Source organism: Cetorhinus maximus, chromosome 22 (assembly GCF_964194155.1).
Source record: "Cetorhinus maximus chromosome 22, sCetMax3.hap1.1, whole genome shotgun sequence".
Lineage (NCBI taxonomy): Eukaryota > Metazoa > Chordata > Chondrichthyes > Lamniformes > Cetorhinidae > Cetorhinus > Cetorhinus maximus.
In genome coordinates this window covers 67,173,430-67,192,860 of record NC_135900.1, presented here as the reverse complement: position 1 = coordinate 67,192,860, position 19,431 = coordinate 67,173,430, and the positions used below count along the sequence as shown (strand labels likewise).

At 43.3% G+C, this 19,431-nt stretch overlaps 1 protein-coding gene across 1 annotated transcript in view; it reads left to right on the top strand.

Moving 5' to 3' along the window:
• Nucleotides 1–19,431, top strand: part of pdzrn4 (PDZ domain containing ring finger 4) — a 462,929-nt gene that overhangs the window by 11,940 nt on the left and 431,558 nt on the right. The window contains exon 3 of the mRNA XM_078568472.1: nt 18,580–18,687. Within this exon, the coding sequence (XP_078424598.1) occupies nt 18,580–18,687 (108 nt within the window). The remainder of the gene's footprint in view (nt 1–18,579; nt 18,688–19,431) is intronic.

Genomic DNA, 19,431 nt, shown 5'->3' with positions numbered 1-19,431 from the left:
GCCAAGGCTGTAATATAGTCTGGAGGTGAGTTGCCCTAGCAGAATCCAAACTGTACATCAGTGAGCAGGTTTTTGCTGAGTAAGCAATGCTTGAGAGCACTGCCAATCACAGCTTCTCTTAGTTTACTGATTGAATGTAGGCTGATCAAGTTTAATTTACCAGACTGAAATTGTCCTGCTTTTTGTGGACAGGACATAATTGGGCAATTTTCCACATTGTCAGGTTGATGCCAGTATTGTAGCCATACTGGAGCAGCTTCGCTCAAAGGCATGGCCAGTCCTGGAGCACATGTCTTCATTACTACTACAGGTGTTGTTAGACCAATAGCCTTTGGTCTATGCAGTGTGTTCAGCCGTTTAGACTCAAAGACTCATAGATGTTTACATCACAGAAGGAGGCCATATGGCCCATCGTGTCCACGCCGGTCAACAAAGATCTTACTACATTGTTCTCATTTTCCAGTGCGTGGCCCATAGCCCTGGAGGTTATGGCAATGCAAGTAAATATCTAAATATTATTAAATGTCGAGTGTTTCTGGCTCAAACACCCTTTCAGGCAGTGAGTTCCCGACCCCCACCACCCTCCGGGTGAAAAGATTTCTCCTCAACTCCCCTCTTAGCTTTCTACCTCTTACCATAAATTTACGCTCCCTGGTTATTGACCTCTCTACTAATGGAAAAAATGCCTTCCTATCAACACTATCTATGCCCCTCATAATCTTATACACCTCTATCAGGTCCCCTCCCGGCCTTCGCTGCTCCAAGGAAATCAACCCCAGCCTATCCAACTTTCCTCATAGCTCAGACCGTCCAGCCCAGGTAGCATCCTGGTAAATCTCCTCTGCACCCTTCCTATAATGTGGTGACCAGAACTGCAGACAGTATTCCAGTAGTGGCCTAACCAGCGTTTTATACAGTTCCAGCATAACCTCCTTGCTCTTGTATTCTACGCCTCAACTAATAAAGGCAAGTATCCCATATGCCTTCTTAACCACCTTATCTACCTGCTCTGCTACCTTCAGGTATTTTGGATATGCACACCAAGGTCCCTCTGATCCTCAGTACTTTCCAGGGTCCTACCATTCATAGTGTAACCCCTTCCCTTGTTATCCCTCCCCAAGTGTATTACCTCACACTTTTCCAGGTTGAATTCCATTTGCCACTGCTCTGCCCACCTGACCAGTCCATTGATATCCTCCTGCAGTTTACAGCTATCCTCCTCACTATTTACCACCCTACCAATTTTCGTGTCATCTGTGAACTTCTTGATCATACCCCCTACATTTAAGTCCAGAACATTTATGTACACCACAAACAGCAAGGGCCCCAGCCCTGCGGAACCCCACTGGACACAGGCATCCAGTCGCAGAAACATCCCTCTACCATAGACCTCTGCTTCCTGCCTCTCAGCCACTTTTGGATCCAATGTGCCACTTTGCCTTGGATCCCATGGGCTCTTACTTTCTTGATCAGTCTACCATGAGGGACCTTATCAAAAGCCCTGATAAAGTTCACGTAGGCCACATCAAATGCATTACCCTCATCAACGCTCCTGGTTACCTACTCAAAAAATGCAATCAAATTTGTCAAACACAACCTTCCCTTAACAAATCCATGTTGACTATCCCTGATTAATCCGTGTCTCACCAAGTGCAGATATATTCTGTCCCTCAGAATTCTTTCTAGTAACTTCCCGTCAGAGGTTAGACTGGCCTGTAATTTCCTGGTCTATCCCTTCCTCACTTTTTTAATAATGGTACAATGTTAGCAGTGCCACAAGTCCTCTGGCACCTCACCTGTGGCCAGAGAGGATTTGAAAATTACTGCCAGGGCCCCTGATAGCTCTTCCCTTGCCTCCCTCAAGGGATGGGATACATCTCATCCAGGCCCGTGGATTTATCCACTTTTAAGGCCGCTAAACCTGCCAGTACCTCCTATGTTAATTTCCTGTAATATTCCAAGTCCTCCACCTTGATGTCTATACCTGCGTCGTCCTTTTCCATTGTGAAGACCGACGCAAACTATTCATTGAGGACTGTACCCACATCTTCCGGGTTCACACACAGATTACCTCAATGGTCATCAATTGGCCCTACTCTTTTCCAATTATTCTCTTGCTCTTTATATATTTAAAAAACCCTTTGGGTTTTCCTTTATTCTACCCACCAATGCTGTCAATATTGTCAGGACCTATAGCCTTTGTAGTAGCCAGTGCCTTCAGCCGTTTCTTGATATCATGTGGAGTGAATCGAATTGGCTGAAGACTGGCATCTGAGATGCTGGGGACCTCAAGGGCAGGCCGTGATGGATCATCCATTCGGCACTTCTGGCTGAAGATGGTTGCAAATGCTTCATCCTTGTCTTTTGCACTGATGTGCTGACCTCCTCCTTCATTGATTCTTCATTGGATTTAATACCCCAAAACTATGATCCCCAGTTTTGGATTCTTCCACAAGCAGAAATATTTTCTGTAGATCTAGCCTATCAAACCCTTTCATAAGTTTCAAGAACTGTCTGATGTTACTCCTCAACCTTCCTTTCTAGAGAAGAATCCCAGCCTTTTCAATCTTTCTGGATAGTTGTACCCCCTGAGTTCTGGTATCATCCAGGTAAATATTTCCTGTATCTTCTCCAATGCCTCTATACCCTTCGAGTGATATGGAGACCAGAATTGTGCACAGTATTACAAGTATGATCAAATCATGGTTCTTTGTAAGTTTAACATCCTTTTTCTGCTATTCTGTTTCTCTGAAGTGAACCTCAGTCTTTTGGGGTTTCTTTCTATGGAATTATTAACCTGTGTTGCTACTTCTAATGAATTGTGATTCTATAACTCCTCGATCCCTTTGCTTCTCTACCCTGCTCAGATTTTTATTTCCCAAAGAATATGTGACCTCCATCTTCCTCCTACTAAAATATACCACCTTAAATTTATCTATATTTGCCAATGACCTGCCCATTCTGCCAGTTTATTAATTCATTTTTGTAATTTGTCGCAGTATTTTCAGTATTGACTATAACCCAATTTTGTCTCAAATGCAAATTTGGAAATTGGGCTTAAAATTCCCAAGTCCAAATTGTTCATGTAAATCGTGAACAAGTGGTCCCAGCACCAAACCCGCGGAACACCACTTCAGTGAGTCTGACTATTTATATTTAACCTCTGGTCTCTGTTTACAAGTCATCTAGCTATCCATTCTACAACTTATCACCTGACTTCACATACTCTCTAATCTTAGTTTAACCACAACACCAACCAATTGCCAGTAACATGGACAATCAATTACAAAGGTGCCTCTTAAACCATATTAGGAGCACTGAGTGTAGTCGGCAGTTCAAGCAGCTGTTTGCACCTTGTTAAAGTGTGATTGCTTATTATTAAGTCCTAACCATCTCCTCGTGTCCTCTTGAATTCCTGCCATTGCAGTGAGCCCTCCTTTCTGCTTGCTGAACTGGACATATCCTTACTCTACTTGAAAATTAACATGACAATTAAGGGAGCCCAAACTCTGCCCATTTAGCTTTCCACCCACAGACACCTTCTATCTGCCATCTTTGAAACCTGGCCACCTTTAAAAGGGATCAGGGTTTAAATCTTCAACCTGAGTTGTTGAGGGAGAGCCTTGTGCCTCCCTACTTCTGTAACCTCCGACAACCCTTCAAGATCTCTGTACTCCTCTCATTCTGACTACTTACACATTTCCAGTGCTCCACCATTGGTGGCTGTGCCTTCACTTGTTTAGGCCCTAAACTGTGGAATTCCTACTGTTTTGATTAGAGGAAAACAATTGTATTCTGGAAGGGGTCAGCAGTAGTAAATTATGAATTGTCCGTGTCAGTGCCATGTCGTATAAACAGAATGCAGGAAAGGTACAGAAACCCTCCTGCCTTTTGCAGATCGCTATGACATGTGAACGCATCTGCATTCCTAAAATAAAAACAAAAATAAAAATTCCTGGAAAAACTCAGCAGGTCTGACAGCATCTGCGGAGAGGAACACAGTTAACGTTTCGAGTCCATATGACTCTTCAACAGAGCAGAGTCATACGGACTCGAAACGTTAACTGTGTTTCTCTCCGCAGATGCTGTCAGATCTACTGAGTTTTTCCAAGTATTTTTATTTTTCTTTTTGTTTTGGATTTGCAGCATCCGCAGTTTTTTGCTTTTATCTTAGTGCATTCCTAAAATGTTGTGTTTACTTCAGCTGTTTTACTCCGCAGTTCTCTTGGGGGAAGCATTTCTAAAATGCTGGTTTGAGTTCACCTTACCTATCGTGAAGATATCTCGCTTGTGTCCAACTGTTTCCATATTTCCAAAGGAAAATATTATGAATGCTGGAAATCTGAAATAGGAACAGAAAATGCTGGAAATACTCAGCAAGCCAGGCAGCATCGGTAACGAGAGAAATAGAGTTAACACTTCAGGTCTGTGACCTTGGAATGTCATAGACCTGAAAATTCTGTTTCTCCTGCCCAGATCTGAAATGTTAACGCGGTTTCTCTCCCGTCTGGATCTGAAACGTTTACGCAGTTTCTGCCATCTGGATCGGAAACGTTAACACAGTTTCTCTCCCATCCGGATCTGAAACGTTAACACAGTTTCTCTCCCGTCCGGATCTGAAACGTTAACACAGTTTCTCTCCCATCCGGATCTGAAACGTTAACACAGATTCTCTCCCATCCGGATCTGAAACGTTAACGCAGTTTCTCTCCCATCCGGATCGGAAACATTAACGCAGTTTCTCTCCCGTCCGGATCTGTAACATTAACGCAGTTTCTCCCGTCCGGATCTGTAACATTAACGCAGTTTCTCTCCCGTCCGGATCTGAAACGTTAACACAGTTTCTCTCCCGTCCGGATCTGAAACGTTAACGCAGTTTCTCCCGTCCGGATCTGAAACGTTAACGCAGTTTCTCCTGTCCGGATCATAAACGTTAACACGTTTCTCTCCCGTCCGGATCTAAAACGTTAACACCGTTTCTCTCCCGTCCGGATCTGAAATGTTAACGCAGTTTCTTGCCCGTCCGGATCTGAAACATTAACGCAGTTTCTCTCTTGTCCGGATCTGAAACGTTAATGCAGTTTCTCCCGTCCGGATCTGAAACGTTAACACAGTTTCTCCCATCCGGATCTAAAACGTTAACACCGTTTCTCTCCCGTCCGGATCTGAAATGTTAATGCAGTGTCTCTCCCATCCGGATCTGAAATGTTAATGCAGTTTCTTGCCCGTCCGGATCTGAAACGTTAACGCAGATTCTCTCCCATCCGGATCTGAAATGTTAACGCAGTTTCTCGCCCGTCCGGATCTGAAACATTAACGCAGTTTCTCCCGTCCAGATCTGAAACGTTAACACAGTTTCTCTCCCGTCCGGATCTGAAACGTTAACACAGTTTCTCCCATCCGGATCTGAAACGTTAACGCAGTTTCTCTCGTCCGGATCTGAAACGTTAACGCAGTTTCTCTCCCGTCCGGATCTGAAACGTTAACGCAGTTTCTCCCGTCTGGATCATAAACGTTAACACAGTTTCTCTCCCGTCCGGATCTGAAATGTTAACACAGTTTCTCTCCCGTCCGGATCTGAAACGTTATCGCAGTTTCTCCCATCCGGATCTGAAACGTTAACGCAGTTTCTCTCGTCCGGATCTGAAACGTTAACGCAGTTTCTCTCCCGTCCGGATCTGAAACGTTAACGCAGTTTCTCCCGTCTGGATCATAAACGTTAACACAGTTTCTCTCCCGTCCGGATCTGAAACGTTATCGCAGTTTCTCTCGTCCGGATCTGAAACGTTAACGCAGTTTCTCTCCCGTTCGGATCTGAAACGTTAACGCAGATTCTCTCCCATCCGGATCTGAAATGTTAACGCAGTTTCTCGCCCGTCCGGATCTGAAACATTAACGCAGTTTCTCCCGTCCAGATCTGAAACGTTAACACAGTTTCTCTCCCGTCCGGATCTGAAACGTTAACACAGTTTCTCCCGTCTGGATCTGAAACGTTAACGCAGTTTCTCTCCCGTCCGGATCTGAAACGTTAACGCAGTTTCTCCCGTCTGGATCATAAACGTTAACACAGTTTCTCTCCCGTCCGGATCTGAAACGTTAACGCAGTTTTACCCGTCCGGATCTGAAACGTTAACACAGTTTCTCTCCCGTCCGGATCTGAAATGTTAACACAGTTTCTCTCCCGTCCGGATCTGAAACGTTAACGCAGTTTCTCTCGTCCGGATCTGAAACGTTAACGCAGTTTCTCTCCCGTCCGGATCTGAAATGTTAACACAGTTTCTCCCTTGTCCGGATCTGAAACGTTAACGCAGTTTCTCCCGTCCGGATTTGAAATGTTAACGCAGTTTCTCTCTCGCCCGGATCTGAAACGTTATCGCAGTTTCTCTCCCGTTCGGATCTGAAACGTTAACGCAGTTTCTCCCGTCCAGATCTGAAACGTTAACGCAGTTTGTCCCGTCCGGATCTGAAACGTTAACGCAGTTTCTCCCGTCCGGATCTGAAACGTTAACGCAGTTTCTCTCTCGTCCGGATCTGAAACGTTAACGCAGTTTCACCCTTCCGGACCTGAAACGTTAACGCAGTTTCACCCGTCCAGATCTGAAACGTTAACGCAGTTTCTCCCGTCCGGATCTGAAACGTTAACGCAGTTTCTCTCTCGTCCGGTAACGCAGTTTCTCTCCCGTCCAGATCTGAAACGTTAACTCAGTTTCTCCCGTCCGGATCTGAAACGTTAACGCAGTTTCTCCCGTCCGGATCTGAAACGTTAACGCAGTTTCTCTCCCGTCCGGATCTGAAACGTTAACGCAGATTCTCTCCCATCCGGATCTGAAATGTTAACGCAGTTTCTCGCCCGTCCGGATCTGAAACATTAACGCAGTTTCTCCCGTCCAGATCTGAAACGTTAACGCAGTTTCTCTCCCTTCCGGATCTGAAACGTTAACGCAGTTTCTCTCCCGTCCGGATCTGAAACGTTATCGCAGTTTCTCTCCCGTCCGGATCTGAAACGTTAACACAGTTTCTCCCGTCCGGATCTGAAACGTTAATCCAGTTTCTCTCTCCACAGTTGCTGCTTTGACCGGCTCCGATTTTACACTTTTTAATATTGTTTTGGTTAAGTTCAGTAAAATAATAATACTTATACTGTGGAGGTGACTTTAATAGCTCTTTTCCACAGGGAAAATCTTGCAATGTGTCATGCTGCAGGCCAAGGCCTTGATGCTAAATTTAATGAAAATGCAGAAAAAGTAGCTTTGTTGCTTCGAGGTTTGCTGGGAAGTTTGAAGCTCCTGTTAGCATGGACATCTGTTCACTATGGGGCGCAATCATCATTATCTGGAACTAATGCCCAATGATTATCACTTAGACGTGAAAGCTGGATTATAACCTCGTTATGACCAATCTGTCTTCTGTCCGCAGCTTCATCAGTCATTTAATAATTGGCATTGCAATTAATAGCTCTAAAGAGAATAGCAGCAACCGACAAGTATTACTGCGATTCCTCTCATTTACCAGTGCAATCCCGGAGCTTGAGAGATGATCATAAAATCTAGCCTGGCATTCCAGTGCAGTACTGGGGGTGTGCTGTATGGTCAGGCTTTTGAATAGTCTTTTGAATGAGGCATTAATTGATTGATGCTCTGTCTGCTTTCTCAGGTGTATGTAAAAGATCCAATGGCACTACTCGAAGCAGAGCAGAAATGTTTGTTCTGCTGGCCAACCAACCTTTGGCGGTCAACCAACATCATTAAAACAAATGATCTGGTCATTCTGATTCTCTTGCCCAGTTTCTCTTGCCTGGATCTGAAACGTTAACACAGTTTCTCTCCATTGTTGATGCCATGACCAGCTCCTGTTTTACACTTTTTTCATCAGTTTGGTTAAGTTCAGTAAAATAATAATATTTATACTCTGGAGGTGACTTTAATAGTTCTTTTCTATGGGGGAAATCAGGCAGAAGTTATGCTGCAGGCCTTGACGCTAATTTGTGCGAACTGGCTGTGTGGAGAATACTTCATTGGTTGTAATATGCTTTGGGACATCCTTAGATTGTGAAAGACACCTATATAAATGCAAGTCTTAATTCCCTACATTACAACAGTGACTACACTTCAAAAAGTACTTCGTTAGCTGTAAAACGCTTTGACACATCCTGTGGTCATGAAATGCACTATATAAATGCACATTTTTTTTGAGGTGATTGGATTAAATCACAAGCCCAGTGGGAAGGAGGAGAGTGCTTTTCTTTTGTTGCTTCTGCTGCCCATTCTTGGAACCTTGGAAAAAATCAGAGGGCATGTCTCCTTTGTAGTGCTGGATGCTGGTGGGAGTATGGTGATCCTGCTCTGCCAGTGTCATAGTGGGGCTAGCTTTCTATGAAGGAGGAAGATGTGTGGAAGCAAGGCTTCCATTCTTCTGCAGTTCAATGTAGGTTTAGCCCTAGAAAGAAAGACTTGAATTTACACAGCACCTTTCATGACCCCTGGTCGTCCCAAAGTGCTTTAGAACCAATGAAGTACTTTTGAAGAGCAATGCAGGAAACACAGAAACAAATTTGTGCACAGCAAGCTCCCACAAACAACAGATAATGTGCTTTAACCTTGGTTGCGGGACAAATGTTGGTCAGGAGACTGGAGAGGACTCCTCTGGTCTTCTTCGAAGTAGTTCCATTGGCAGGCCGGGGCACCAGTTTAACAGTTCACCCAAAAGATGGAGTAGCTGGAATCTATGTGCAGCTGCTCAGTTAAGTTTGCAAGGGTATACACACGAGGCTAACTCATTTCAGAAGCTAGCCCAGATTAAACACAGCTTGAAGCAGATTAGTGCTTGTCCTGTTAGTGCCTGCTATTTTGGGTTAATGCATGACTTACCATCAATAACACAGTAGGAAATCTGTTTAATTAACTGAGCGAAAGGGAAAGGAATATGATGCATGTTAGTAGTAGTGATTAATTTGATCAAATGCCTTCAAGCAACGGTTCAGTTTTTGACAAGTATGGTTTGCCGCATCTTAAGATCTCACATAACATACTATTACAAGCTTACACTGATGTCAGCCATGTCTCTGTTGGTGGCACTTCTCCCTCTGAGTCTGAAGGTTGTGAGTTTAAGTCCCATTCCAGAGACCAGTACAGTACTGAGGGCCAGCTGCTGTCCTTTGGATGAGATGTTAAACCGAGGCCCCGTCTACCCTCACGGGTGATCCTGCTCTGCCAGTGTCATAGTGGCACTAGCTAAAGATCCTGTGACACTGTTTTGAAGAAAAGCAAAGGAGTCAGCCCTGGTTTCCTGGCAAATATTTGTCCCTTGGCCAGAATCACCAAGATAGATTATCTGGCCATTATCACATTGCTTGTCATGGCACTTTGCTGTGTGCGGATTGGTTGCTGCATTTCCTACATCACAACAGTGGCTGTACATCAAAAATACTTAATTGGCTATAAAGTGCTTTAGGACATCCTGAGGTTATGAAAGGCTCTATATAAGTGTAAGTTCTTTCTAATTTCTTGAAGGGTTGCAGTTGGATGGTCTGGACTCCTGGTTATGAGGAAATGATCTAAATTGGCAAATCTTCAGTCATTATAACTGCTTTTAAACTCCCAGTGAGCAACAAACTGCTTAAATTTCAAGATTTCTGGGGACTTTCCATTAGAGATCATTGGATAATTAGCAGGAGGAGTTTCCCTTCTCTGGTCCGTGGGCTCTGAGGCCAGTTCTTGTCTTGGCTTTCTGTTGAGTGTGATGGATGCTATCAGAGTTGGTAAGGTCAAACCCAGAGTATGACCATTTTACCAATATCTTAAGTGAATTGCTCCTTACCTGTGTATCTCATGATGCTTCCAGCGACGTGAGTTCACAGCAGCAGTTTAATTGAAACATGGTCAAAACTAAGACAGCATGTGTGTTATTTTGATGAAAGTTTGAAAATAAGTGCTAAGTGGATGCTGTGCTTAATAAGTGTGGTTTTAGCACACCACTTAGGGTTAAATGCTAATTACCATTACAAATATGTCTGGAGATGCTAAAACAGATACCTGCAGGTTTAGCATTCCAGTGCTGATGAGGGGCAATTCTCTGGAGTGATATATGTGGCCTCCATGCACCACTTATACTGAAGGTATGGAGTGTGCTGGCTGATCCACTTTACCACGTCATGATGTGGCTCAGGGAGTCAGGGAAAAGGGTGCACACTTGCTCCGAATTGGCACCCAAGGTCCTGTTGGAGGGTTTCCAGAGGAGGAGATATGCCCTGCACTTGGTAGGGGTTGTGGCGGAATGGCAGGAGTCCATCTCACTCTCCTGTCCCTCCTCTCCCTCTATCCTGGTGCTGCTTTGCCTGGCCTCATCCACTCCTCCCTTTCCCCACCCAAAGGGGACCCCCAATGTTTCTCCTGATGGTGGTCGAGATGGCATCTTGAGCTAAATGCCAGCTAAGCTGGGGTTATTGCTCAAGATCCCATCTTGACCACCTCAAAATTTCTTTAATGTCTGAAGTATCTGGAGAAAATCACTTCCTATAACTCTGGCTAGGATTTCAATGTAGGACTTTATAAAATCTGAATTTCTAAGCATTCTTATTTATATCTCTAGCACTTCCTTCATTGCCATGCTATTTGGCTGACTTCCAAAAAGTACATTATAATAAGGGTGTATTTATGTACGGTATAGATCATTCTACATGCCATGCATTCAATAGGGACAAACACAGTGTAAGCCCACACTAAATTGTTTCAGTAGTTAAAATCACTCAATCTTGGAGAAAAACTTGCATTTTATTAAAAGGTGAAGTGCCATGACTGTCTAACTTTTGGGGCCTAATGCTTTGATAACTCTTAATTGTTGCAGGGTAAACCTTGAGCACCCATTCCATTTCTCAAAGGTTATCACACTACATTTAAATGGGTGCCATGTGCAGGTTGCATTTTAAAAGTTTCATCACATCTGCCGAATGTTTCCTAAATCCTGCTGTACTCATTTTGTCAAAGAAATTCAGCATAATGGGTTTGTTACTGTGACAGTGGAAGTGCTTCAGCTGTTACCAGTGACCCTGAGCTATGGAGGGAGGAGTTGGCCAGGGTTTATGCTCCTGGTCATTATATGTATGTGGACCGGGCTTGGTTGTGATTTCCCAAGTGTTTGAGTAGCCCTCACTGCCTATACTCATACTTGAGTATTGGTTGGTTGGTCAAGATAGTGGAGGACAACTTCCAGCTAGGAGTCTGTATCTTCAAAAAGGACAGGACCAGAGAGAGAAAATTGGGAACAAAAAATAAATTAGGTTTTTAGTGTCACAGCATTGCATTTTTCCTTCTTGTGGTGCATTGCGGTTAGAATGACATCACTGTGGCCAAATTTTGTTGCCATTCACAATTCTGCAGATTTTTGGCTTGTAAATAAGACCTAAAAAGATGAGCAAACAACTCATGGAGAGGACCTACAGCACATAAACCAACCACAGTGATTTCACTGAACAGAGCAAACAGGCTTTATGATGTGAAATCTCTGCATTCAGTCTCCTCCAGCCAAATCATATGGTGAGTTCAGTTATTATTGAAGCTTTGAGAAATAATGACTGCTTGCCACAATTACGATTCTAACCCAGTGGCACTATTAAATCATATATTGTTTAAACTGTTTCTTTTTAATGCATATGTTATTTGTTTTTTCTAACTTAAAAACCTCTTTAAAGAAGGTTGGTTTCATTAGTGGTTTAAACTTGTTATCTGGTATGAATCCAAGTGTGGAAGTCACCATTTTTACAGTGTTAAGAAGGTAAGAGTGATACTGGGCTCAGTGCTTGGCTTTATTGCTTGACCTGGCTATTGCTGCATTCAAGTGATGAGAATGATTGATTGTATCTGATCATTTACAAAATAAAGTTGCTAAATAGATAGACCATTTTTTAATAAATGTTCAAATATTGACACTGCAACCTATGTTTTGGATAAACCTCCTCAACTTAGTAACATAGGAGGCACATTTGTGCGTACATGTCCCCTGAACGCCACAGAGCAGCATTTCTTCCACATCCTCATTTGGTACGGATCCTTTTCCATCCCTGATATTCCAGGAAGCCACTGAGTAAAGCCAACCGAGAAAGAAGTAAAAATTGGAGGGAGTAACCCTGTGATGCTTTTATGCACCGTTGGTGGATCGTGACCTTTGGCAGTGACCTAGGAGCACATCTCCAGCCTAGCTTATCCATCTGTGTTGCCTAGGAAAACCTAAAGACACACTGAGGTACGCATCCTTGTACCTCTTTAAAGAATCTCATTAGGCTGGTTAAGCAGGTGTTGAAGGACCATTATTCGCTCATTCCTCCGCAGGTACTTCATAATTTCATTTTATGTCATAGTTGCCAGTAATTTGTCAACAATTGAAGAAAGATTGATGGCTGAATATTTCCTGGATAATCTGGGCCTCCTTTTATAAGAAGCAAAGTTCACATTTGCCAATCTCCATTTCCCCTGACCTACCTATTCAGAATTTTGGAGAATTTTAGTCCGACCCTCTGCTATTTCTTCCCCAACTTTCCTTAGGGTCACCTTCAAATGTAAATAGAATCATATAGCACATAGAGTCATACAGCGTTGATGAAGGCCATTTGGCTCAGCATGCCTGTGCTGGCTCTTTGAACGAGTTACCCAATCAATGAACGATCATTGACCTGAAATGTTTACCCAGTTTCTCTCTTCACAGACGTTGCCTGTCCTATTGAGCATTTCCAGCATTCCCTGTTTTTAGTTCAGATTTTCTGTGTCTACAATACTTTACTTTTGTTTCCAATTAGTTGCCTTATCCCCTTTCCCCCATAGCCCTGCAGGTTTTTATTTTTCAAGTATCTATTCAATTCCCTTTTAAAAATTAATATTGAATATGCTTCCACCACTTGATCGCGCAGTGCATTTATTGACTGGAGCGGTTCGAGAAGGCAGCTCACCACCACCTTCTCAAGGGCAACCAGGGATGGGCAATAAAAATACTGGCCTAGCAAACATCCCATGGAAGAATTTTTAAAAAATCATCATAACTCCCTTTGTTTCTTAAAAAAAAAATTATCTGCCCATTCATGTAACATCCTTCAGGACCTCATAATGCCCCAAAGTGCTTTACAGCCAATGAACAAAGAAAGACTTCTCGCTCTTCTTCGGAAGAGTGTAGTGGGATCTTTAAATTCACCTGAGATTGCAGAAGAGGTTTCTGATTAGCGTCTCATCCAAACGACAGTGGCTTTGATAGTACAGCACTCTGAGTGCTGTACTGAGGTGTCAGCCTGGATTATGTGTTCAAGTCTCTGCAGTGGGACTTGAACCCAAACTTTTTGACTGAGGTGAGAGTTCTACCAACTGAGCCATGACTAACAGGTCCATGTTAAGTCTGATCAACATCTTGGTATCATTGCTTTCATAATAAGTCAAAATACTGATTTTAATATGGCTACCATTCCCTCACTCTCCACTGCCTCTTTTTTCCAAAATTATACTTCTAAGTACATTACAAAACATCTGACTTGAAAATGACAGAAAGTGCAGTAAAATTCAACTTGTCTCCATATAGCATGTTCCATTCCAAGGTGCCTCAATACAGTTGTAATACTCTTGATATTTACAATATACATTTCATGTTGGGCATACAGCCAAGGGGTTCTATACAGCTTCCACACAAGCCCCTCGGTGCACTATGCCAGGTAGGCCTCTCCACTACCTCTTTTATCTCTTGATCATACCTCCACCTTGACTATCTTCGTATAGCAGCACCTGTTTATTTGCAATTCACTTTATTACAATCCCTTGGTGACGCAGCTACTTTGAAAGGCCTTTTTTCCCCTTGATAAGTTATGATAAGTTTGTTGTAATTACAGTTTCATTAATTGAGAGTCCCGGTGTGTACAAGTATGGCATCGGGAATCCTGTTTTAACTAGAATTGTCATCTTTGAATCCGTCAAATCTAATTGGGTTAGTGGGTAACATGCCTAGAAACTGGTGTGACCTGGTTTCCACCTGTTTGCTACATGTGTGCATGAGGGCAGAATGGTAGGTTAATTTTAAGACAGCTCGATAAATAGAGCACTATGACTGGCAGCTAGATGAGCAAGTGGATATTTTGAACCATTTGAAGGAATTGACAATCCATTAGCTAGAGGATGGAAGCGTGGAATTTGTCAATGTCATATCTCATGGAATCACAGAACTGTTACAGTGCTGAAGGAGGCCATTCGGTCCATCAACTCTGCACCAACTGTCCGAATGAGCAATTCACTTAGTGTCATTTCCCCACCTTCTCTCTGTAACCCCGCACATTCTTCCTTTTCAGATAACAGTCACATTCCTTTTTCTATGCTTCGATTAAACCTGCCTCCACCACCCTTTTTAGATTTTTAGCATTTTGTGAAAAACTAACATCTTGAAGGAATGGGGCAAGTTGTTTGACATTTATCAGCCCAAGCCTGAATGTTGTTCAAGTTTTGCTGCAGTTAGGCATGGACTGGAGGAATTGCAAATGGAACTGGATATGGTGCCATCCTCTGTGGGGGCACTGCTTCTGACCTTATAAAGGGAAGGGCATTGAAAGCTGAAGAGAGTTGGACCACAGACCCTGCACTGAGCAACTCCTGCAGCAATGTTCTAGGGCTAAAATGATTGGCCTGCAACAAACTTTCTGCTCGGTATTGCTCCATCCACTGAAGAGTTTTCCCTCTGAATTTACTGGGACCTTTTGATGTCACAAGTTGTCAAATGCTGTCTTCATGTCAAGGACAGTCGCTAGAACCTCAAGTCTAGAATGAAGCTCTTTTTTTTTGTCCACGTTTGGAAACAGTTGTAATGCAATTTGGAGCCAAGTGGTCTTGTTGGAATCCAAACTGGGCAACAGTAAGCAGGTTATTGTTGAATAAGTGCTGCTGTTTAGCACTGTTGAGGACGCCTATCACTTTGCTGATGATTGAGAGTACGCTAAAAGAGTGATAATCGGCAGGAGTGGATCTGTCCTGCTTTTTGTGGACAGGACATACCTGGGTAATTCTGTACATTGTTGGGTAGCTTGCTACAAATGGAATAATTTGGCTAGAGGTGTAGTTAGTTTGGGAGCATAGGTCTTCAGCACTGTAGCTGGGATGTAGCTGGGCACAACAAAGTGCCCGGTGCACTCAGCCGCTTGAGTGAATCAACTTGCCTGCGGACTGTGATCGTGCTGACCTCAGCAGGAGGTCTACAGTTCTACTTGCCAATTTTTCTCTCAACTTCGTCTGGACAATTTTTATTTTAAGTCTAGCTATAATTTGTTTTTCCATCAAGCACCCATTCTTCTTTTTTCTATTCCTGCAACAAACTGAGGTATATTACAGTTACTACTCCCCGATACTCCGAAGGCCCCTTGTCCTGCTTCATTACCACAAATCAAGTCAAGCTGATGTACCATTGAAGAAAGATCTAACTTGGTTGTGAAGGTGAAATCAAGGACTATCTCATGAATTGGATGAATTTCAGGTTCCTTTGCTGATCATACTTTCTGCCTACACCACCTGCTTTTATTAAGGATGTGATTAAGTAATAAAGAGGAACCATATTTCGATGTTGGTATGTAAGTCTACTGATCAGAACCCATTACAAAACCTAAGTCAATATATGAGCACACATACCTGTACCGTGCTTCTTTGAATCCTCTTGACTTTTCTTGCAAATACATAGATTCGCTGTCTAAATTCTGATCGCTGCCCTTTTTAAAAAGAAAAATCCATTTTGAACTTACTGCAATAATTCAATCATGCACAGTGAAAGCACCTAAACCGGCTCCTGCAGACTGTGATTACAGTGGTTTGCTGATACTGTGATTAAAGTGGAAAAAGATAATTGAGCTGAACTTTACAAATAGATTTATTTGGAAAGGGTATAGCACAGCTTTAAGTGGAGTCTTGACCCCAATTTTCTTTCCCATACCGAAATATCTGTCTCAGAAATAGCCCTATCAAATCAAACAGCCATAAGTAAATCAGTAGAGCCATATGTGTGTTTGAATTTGTGTACAAGTCAAAGGTCACTTCTCCTCTCCAGGTTCCTAGACATCACTGGTACTGTGGGAATGTGTGAGCTGCAGTTATGAATAAGGCAACTCGCATATAAAATTACCATCCTACTTTCCAGTCAAAAATCTTTGCAGGGGTGAGGGAATCTGTGAGCTCGCCATTGTCGCCCAGCGAGGAGTAAATTTATTTTACTCCAGATTGACAGATTGCTGCACAAAATAGGAAGAAGGAGACCAGCCAGAGATTATGGGCCTAAGAGAGGAAACCAGGAGTCTAGGAGCAGGCTGCAGACCAAAGAGGGATTTGTAAATTTGGGCAGGTTTGGTTTGTTGGAAGACCGGGAGGTCGGGATGATAGGTGAGCAGCACTTGGCCAGAGTTTGTGTGGGTTAAAGCTGGGGAGCTGATGAGAACAGCATTGGAACAGTTAAGTCTTGAGATAATGAAAACATATGAGGGTTTTGGTGGAGATAGACAGGAAAAAGTGTTCTTGGTGAAGGGATCTGATATGATTGAAAATTCAGCTCAGTTGTGTACTATTTGGTTTAGTGCGAGCGAGTTGCCAGAGAGAGGGTGAAACTTAGCCCAAAGTTACGGCTCTGTTGAGGAGAACTGAACAAAATGGATTTGGTGTTCCCAAGTAGGGAAAGTTCCGGCTGATCCATGACTTGGGGAGGGTTTTTCCGGATGGCGAGCGGGAGCGGGGCCCACTCACCAACGCGTAAAATGATGCGGGGATACGTCAGGTGTGTGTCCCGACGTCACCCCGTGTCATTTAGATTTTCAGTTCGGCGGGCATTCGGCTGAGTTGGCTATGCGTTCACTGAACTGCCAACGGCTTGTTAAGGCCATTTAAAAAACTAAATTAACCTCATTGATGGACCTGCCCGTCCAACCTTAAGGTTAGTGGGGAGGCAGGGAGCCCAGGCAGACCTTGGAAAAAGCATGAAACCTCATCCACGGGCGGGATGAGGTTTCATGAGGGTATTTAAATTTTTAAGAAAGGTTTCAATAAAACTTATGGACATGTCCCAACTCATGTGACAGTGTCACATGAGGGGACATGGCAGGGAAAAATTTTAAACATGTTTATTAAAAGTTTTAAATCGGAGATGACCTCCCTGAAGCAGCACTTTGCCTCAGGGAGATCTGTGCGCTTATGCGTGCATGCGCGAAAGAGCGCACTCCCGGCTGAGGGAATCCTCCCCCCGCCCGCACAGGGAATGCATAGCGCTTGCTGGCTGACGTCACTCTGGGCTGTGGAGTGGAGTTAGCTTAACATTTCTATTGCAGAACTTTGTCTGAAAAATAGATGCATTTTGCTATCATCGAACTCTATTTTTAGCTGCTGTGAGTGTGGTTTGGGAATTTTCTATTTTAAACTGCTATTTTTGACACCTTGGTTGTCATGGTGAGGTGTATAGGTGTAGCCTAGTCATGTATTGCAGTTTAGGAGCAACTGGAATACACAACGAGGAAAGGTGCCCAAAAATAATTACTGCACATCCTTAGACTGACCTATCTACCAGTTACAACTAATTATACTACAGAGATCAAGCAAGCATTATTAGCTGATAAGATTTACTGGGTTGAGTATTGTGCCACAGCTTTAATAAATTCTGAAAAATGAAACATGTATTTTCAATGTTATTTTTGTTGAATTGACAATGTACATCTGAAAGGCTTGCATTTATATAGCACCTTTCACAACCAGAGGTTGCCCCAAGCACATTAAAGCTAATTAAATACTTTTGCAGTGTAGTCACTGTTGTGATGTAAGAAGCACAGTAACCAATTTGCTCCCACAAGCCCCAGTGTGATAATGACCATGTAATCTGTATTTAGTGATCTTAATTGAGGGGCAAATATTGTCCAGAACATTAGGGCGACTGCTCTTCTTTGAAATAGTGTCATGGGGCCTTTTGCCTCCATCTGAGGGGGCAGCCGGAGCCTCAATTTAACAACTCGCCCAAAAGACTGCAGCTCTGACAATGCAACACTCCTTCAGTACTGCACTCAATTTGCCCCTCAATTAACAGTGGCAGCCTAGATATTGTGCTGAAATCTCTGGAGTGGGATTTGAACCCACTGAGCCATGACTGACACTCCATGCTGTTCTCAGATCCTTATTGTCCAGGCATTTATATGGCCCCTTTCACAACCTCAAGACATGCCAAAAGCACTCCCCATCTAGTGAAGTACTTTTGAATTCTAGCCACTGTTAAAATGTAGGAAATGTAGCAACCAATATGCACACTGCAGGATCCCGCAAATGGCTGGCTCTCAACTTTTCTGGTTCTGGGGTGTGAGTTCTACCTCTGAACCACAGCGACTAGTCTAAAATAACTCTCAACAGTATATTTTAATGTTAAGAGTCCCAGGTTAGACCCTGCAGAGCAGAGTTTAATGTTACCATTTGAATTAATAAACACACTAAATTTTTAGCTGAGCCCCTCCCTCTTTCCTTCCCAACCCCGAGACCAGGGAAAGAATGTAATAATCTGTACTAACAGTTGCCTGTTCCCGAGCTCCCACTGACTCATTGTTGTCTTACTTTATAGGACAGTGAGGAAGATTCTTCGAGCGAAGGAATTTATGTTTCCAAAGTTATGGAGAAAGGGCCTGCTGACAGAGCAGATGGACTCCAAGTTCACGACAGGATCATTGAGGTAAGAGAGGAGGTGTGGCTGAACACATTGATGTCTGCTCTTCAGCTTACTAGGCCAAGCGCATTCCATTCTTCCTTTTAAGGAGACAGTGTGCCTCTATGTCATTCCTCTTGAGCTTAATGTACAAAACAGTTTGTCTTGTATTTAAGTGAGGCACTGGTAATCGTTTATCCTGATGAGACCTTGTATCCGGGTCTAATTGCCTGCGCCTCAGATTAATCCAGCGAGTGGTTGAGTTACGCAGAGAGGAGAGGCTCCTTCACTCTGCTAACTTGTCTGATTTGTACAGCAAAATTTCTGCCATTGGCATCAGCATTTCCAGGGTGGGAAGGAGGGATAACAAAAAAAAATGTTGTTCACATTCCTAATTGCAATCAAGTAACACTCCTTGCAAATGCCTTTGTGCCGTCAGGTGAGAACCAGGCTTGAATTTGGCTGTGATGCCAGTACTGTTGAATAGCTGGGTGATGCTCATTGTCCAGGGTGAGCAGAGGCCACTCTGGTAAGGTACTGGAGGACTACCCCTTCCCATGCTGCTGTTGATTCAGTATCCCTGCAGTAAGGGAAGGAAAAAAACTGCCAAGTGGATGAAGAACAATTTTTATCTAAAAGTAGGCCACTTTGTCCTTGCTCATGGGGACAAAACAGTAAAAGTATTAGAACTATCCATCCTCCCTTTCCTCTTAAACCCATCCAACGCTTGTCTTTTCTTGGAGCTTTTCATAAAAGGGCACAGAGCACTGA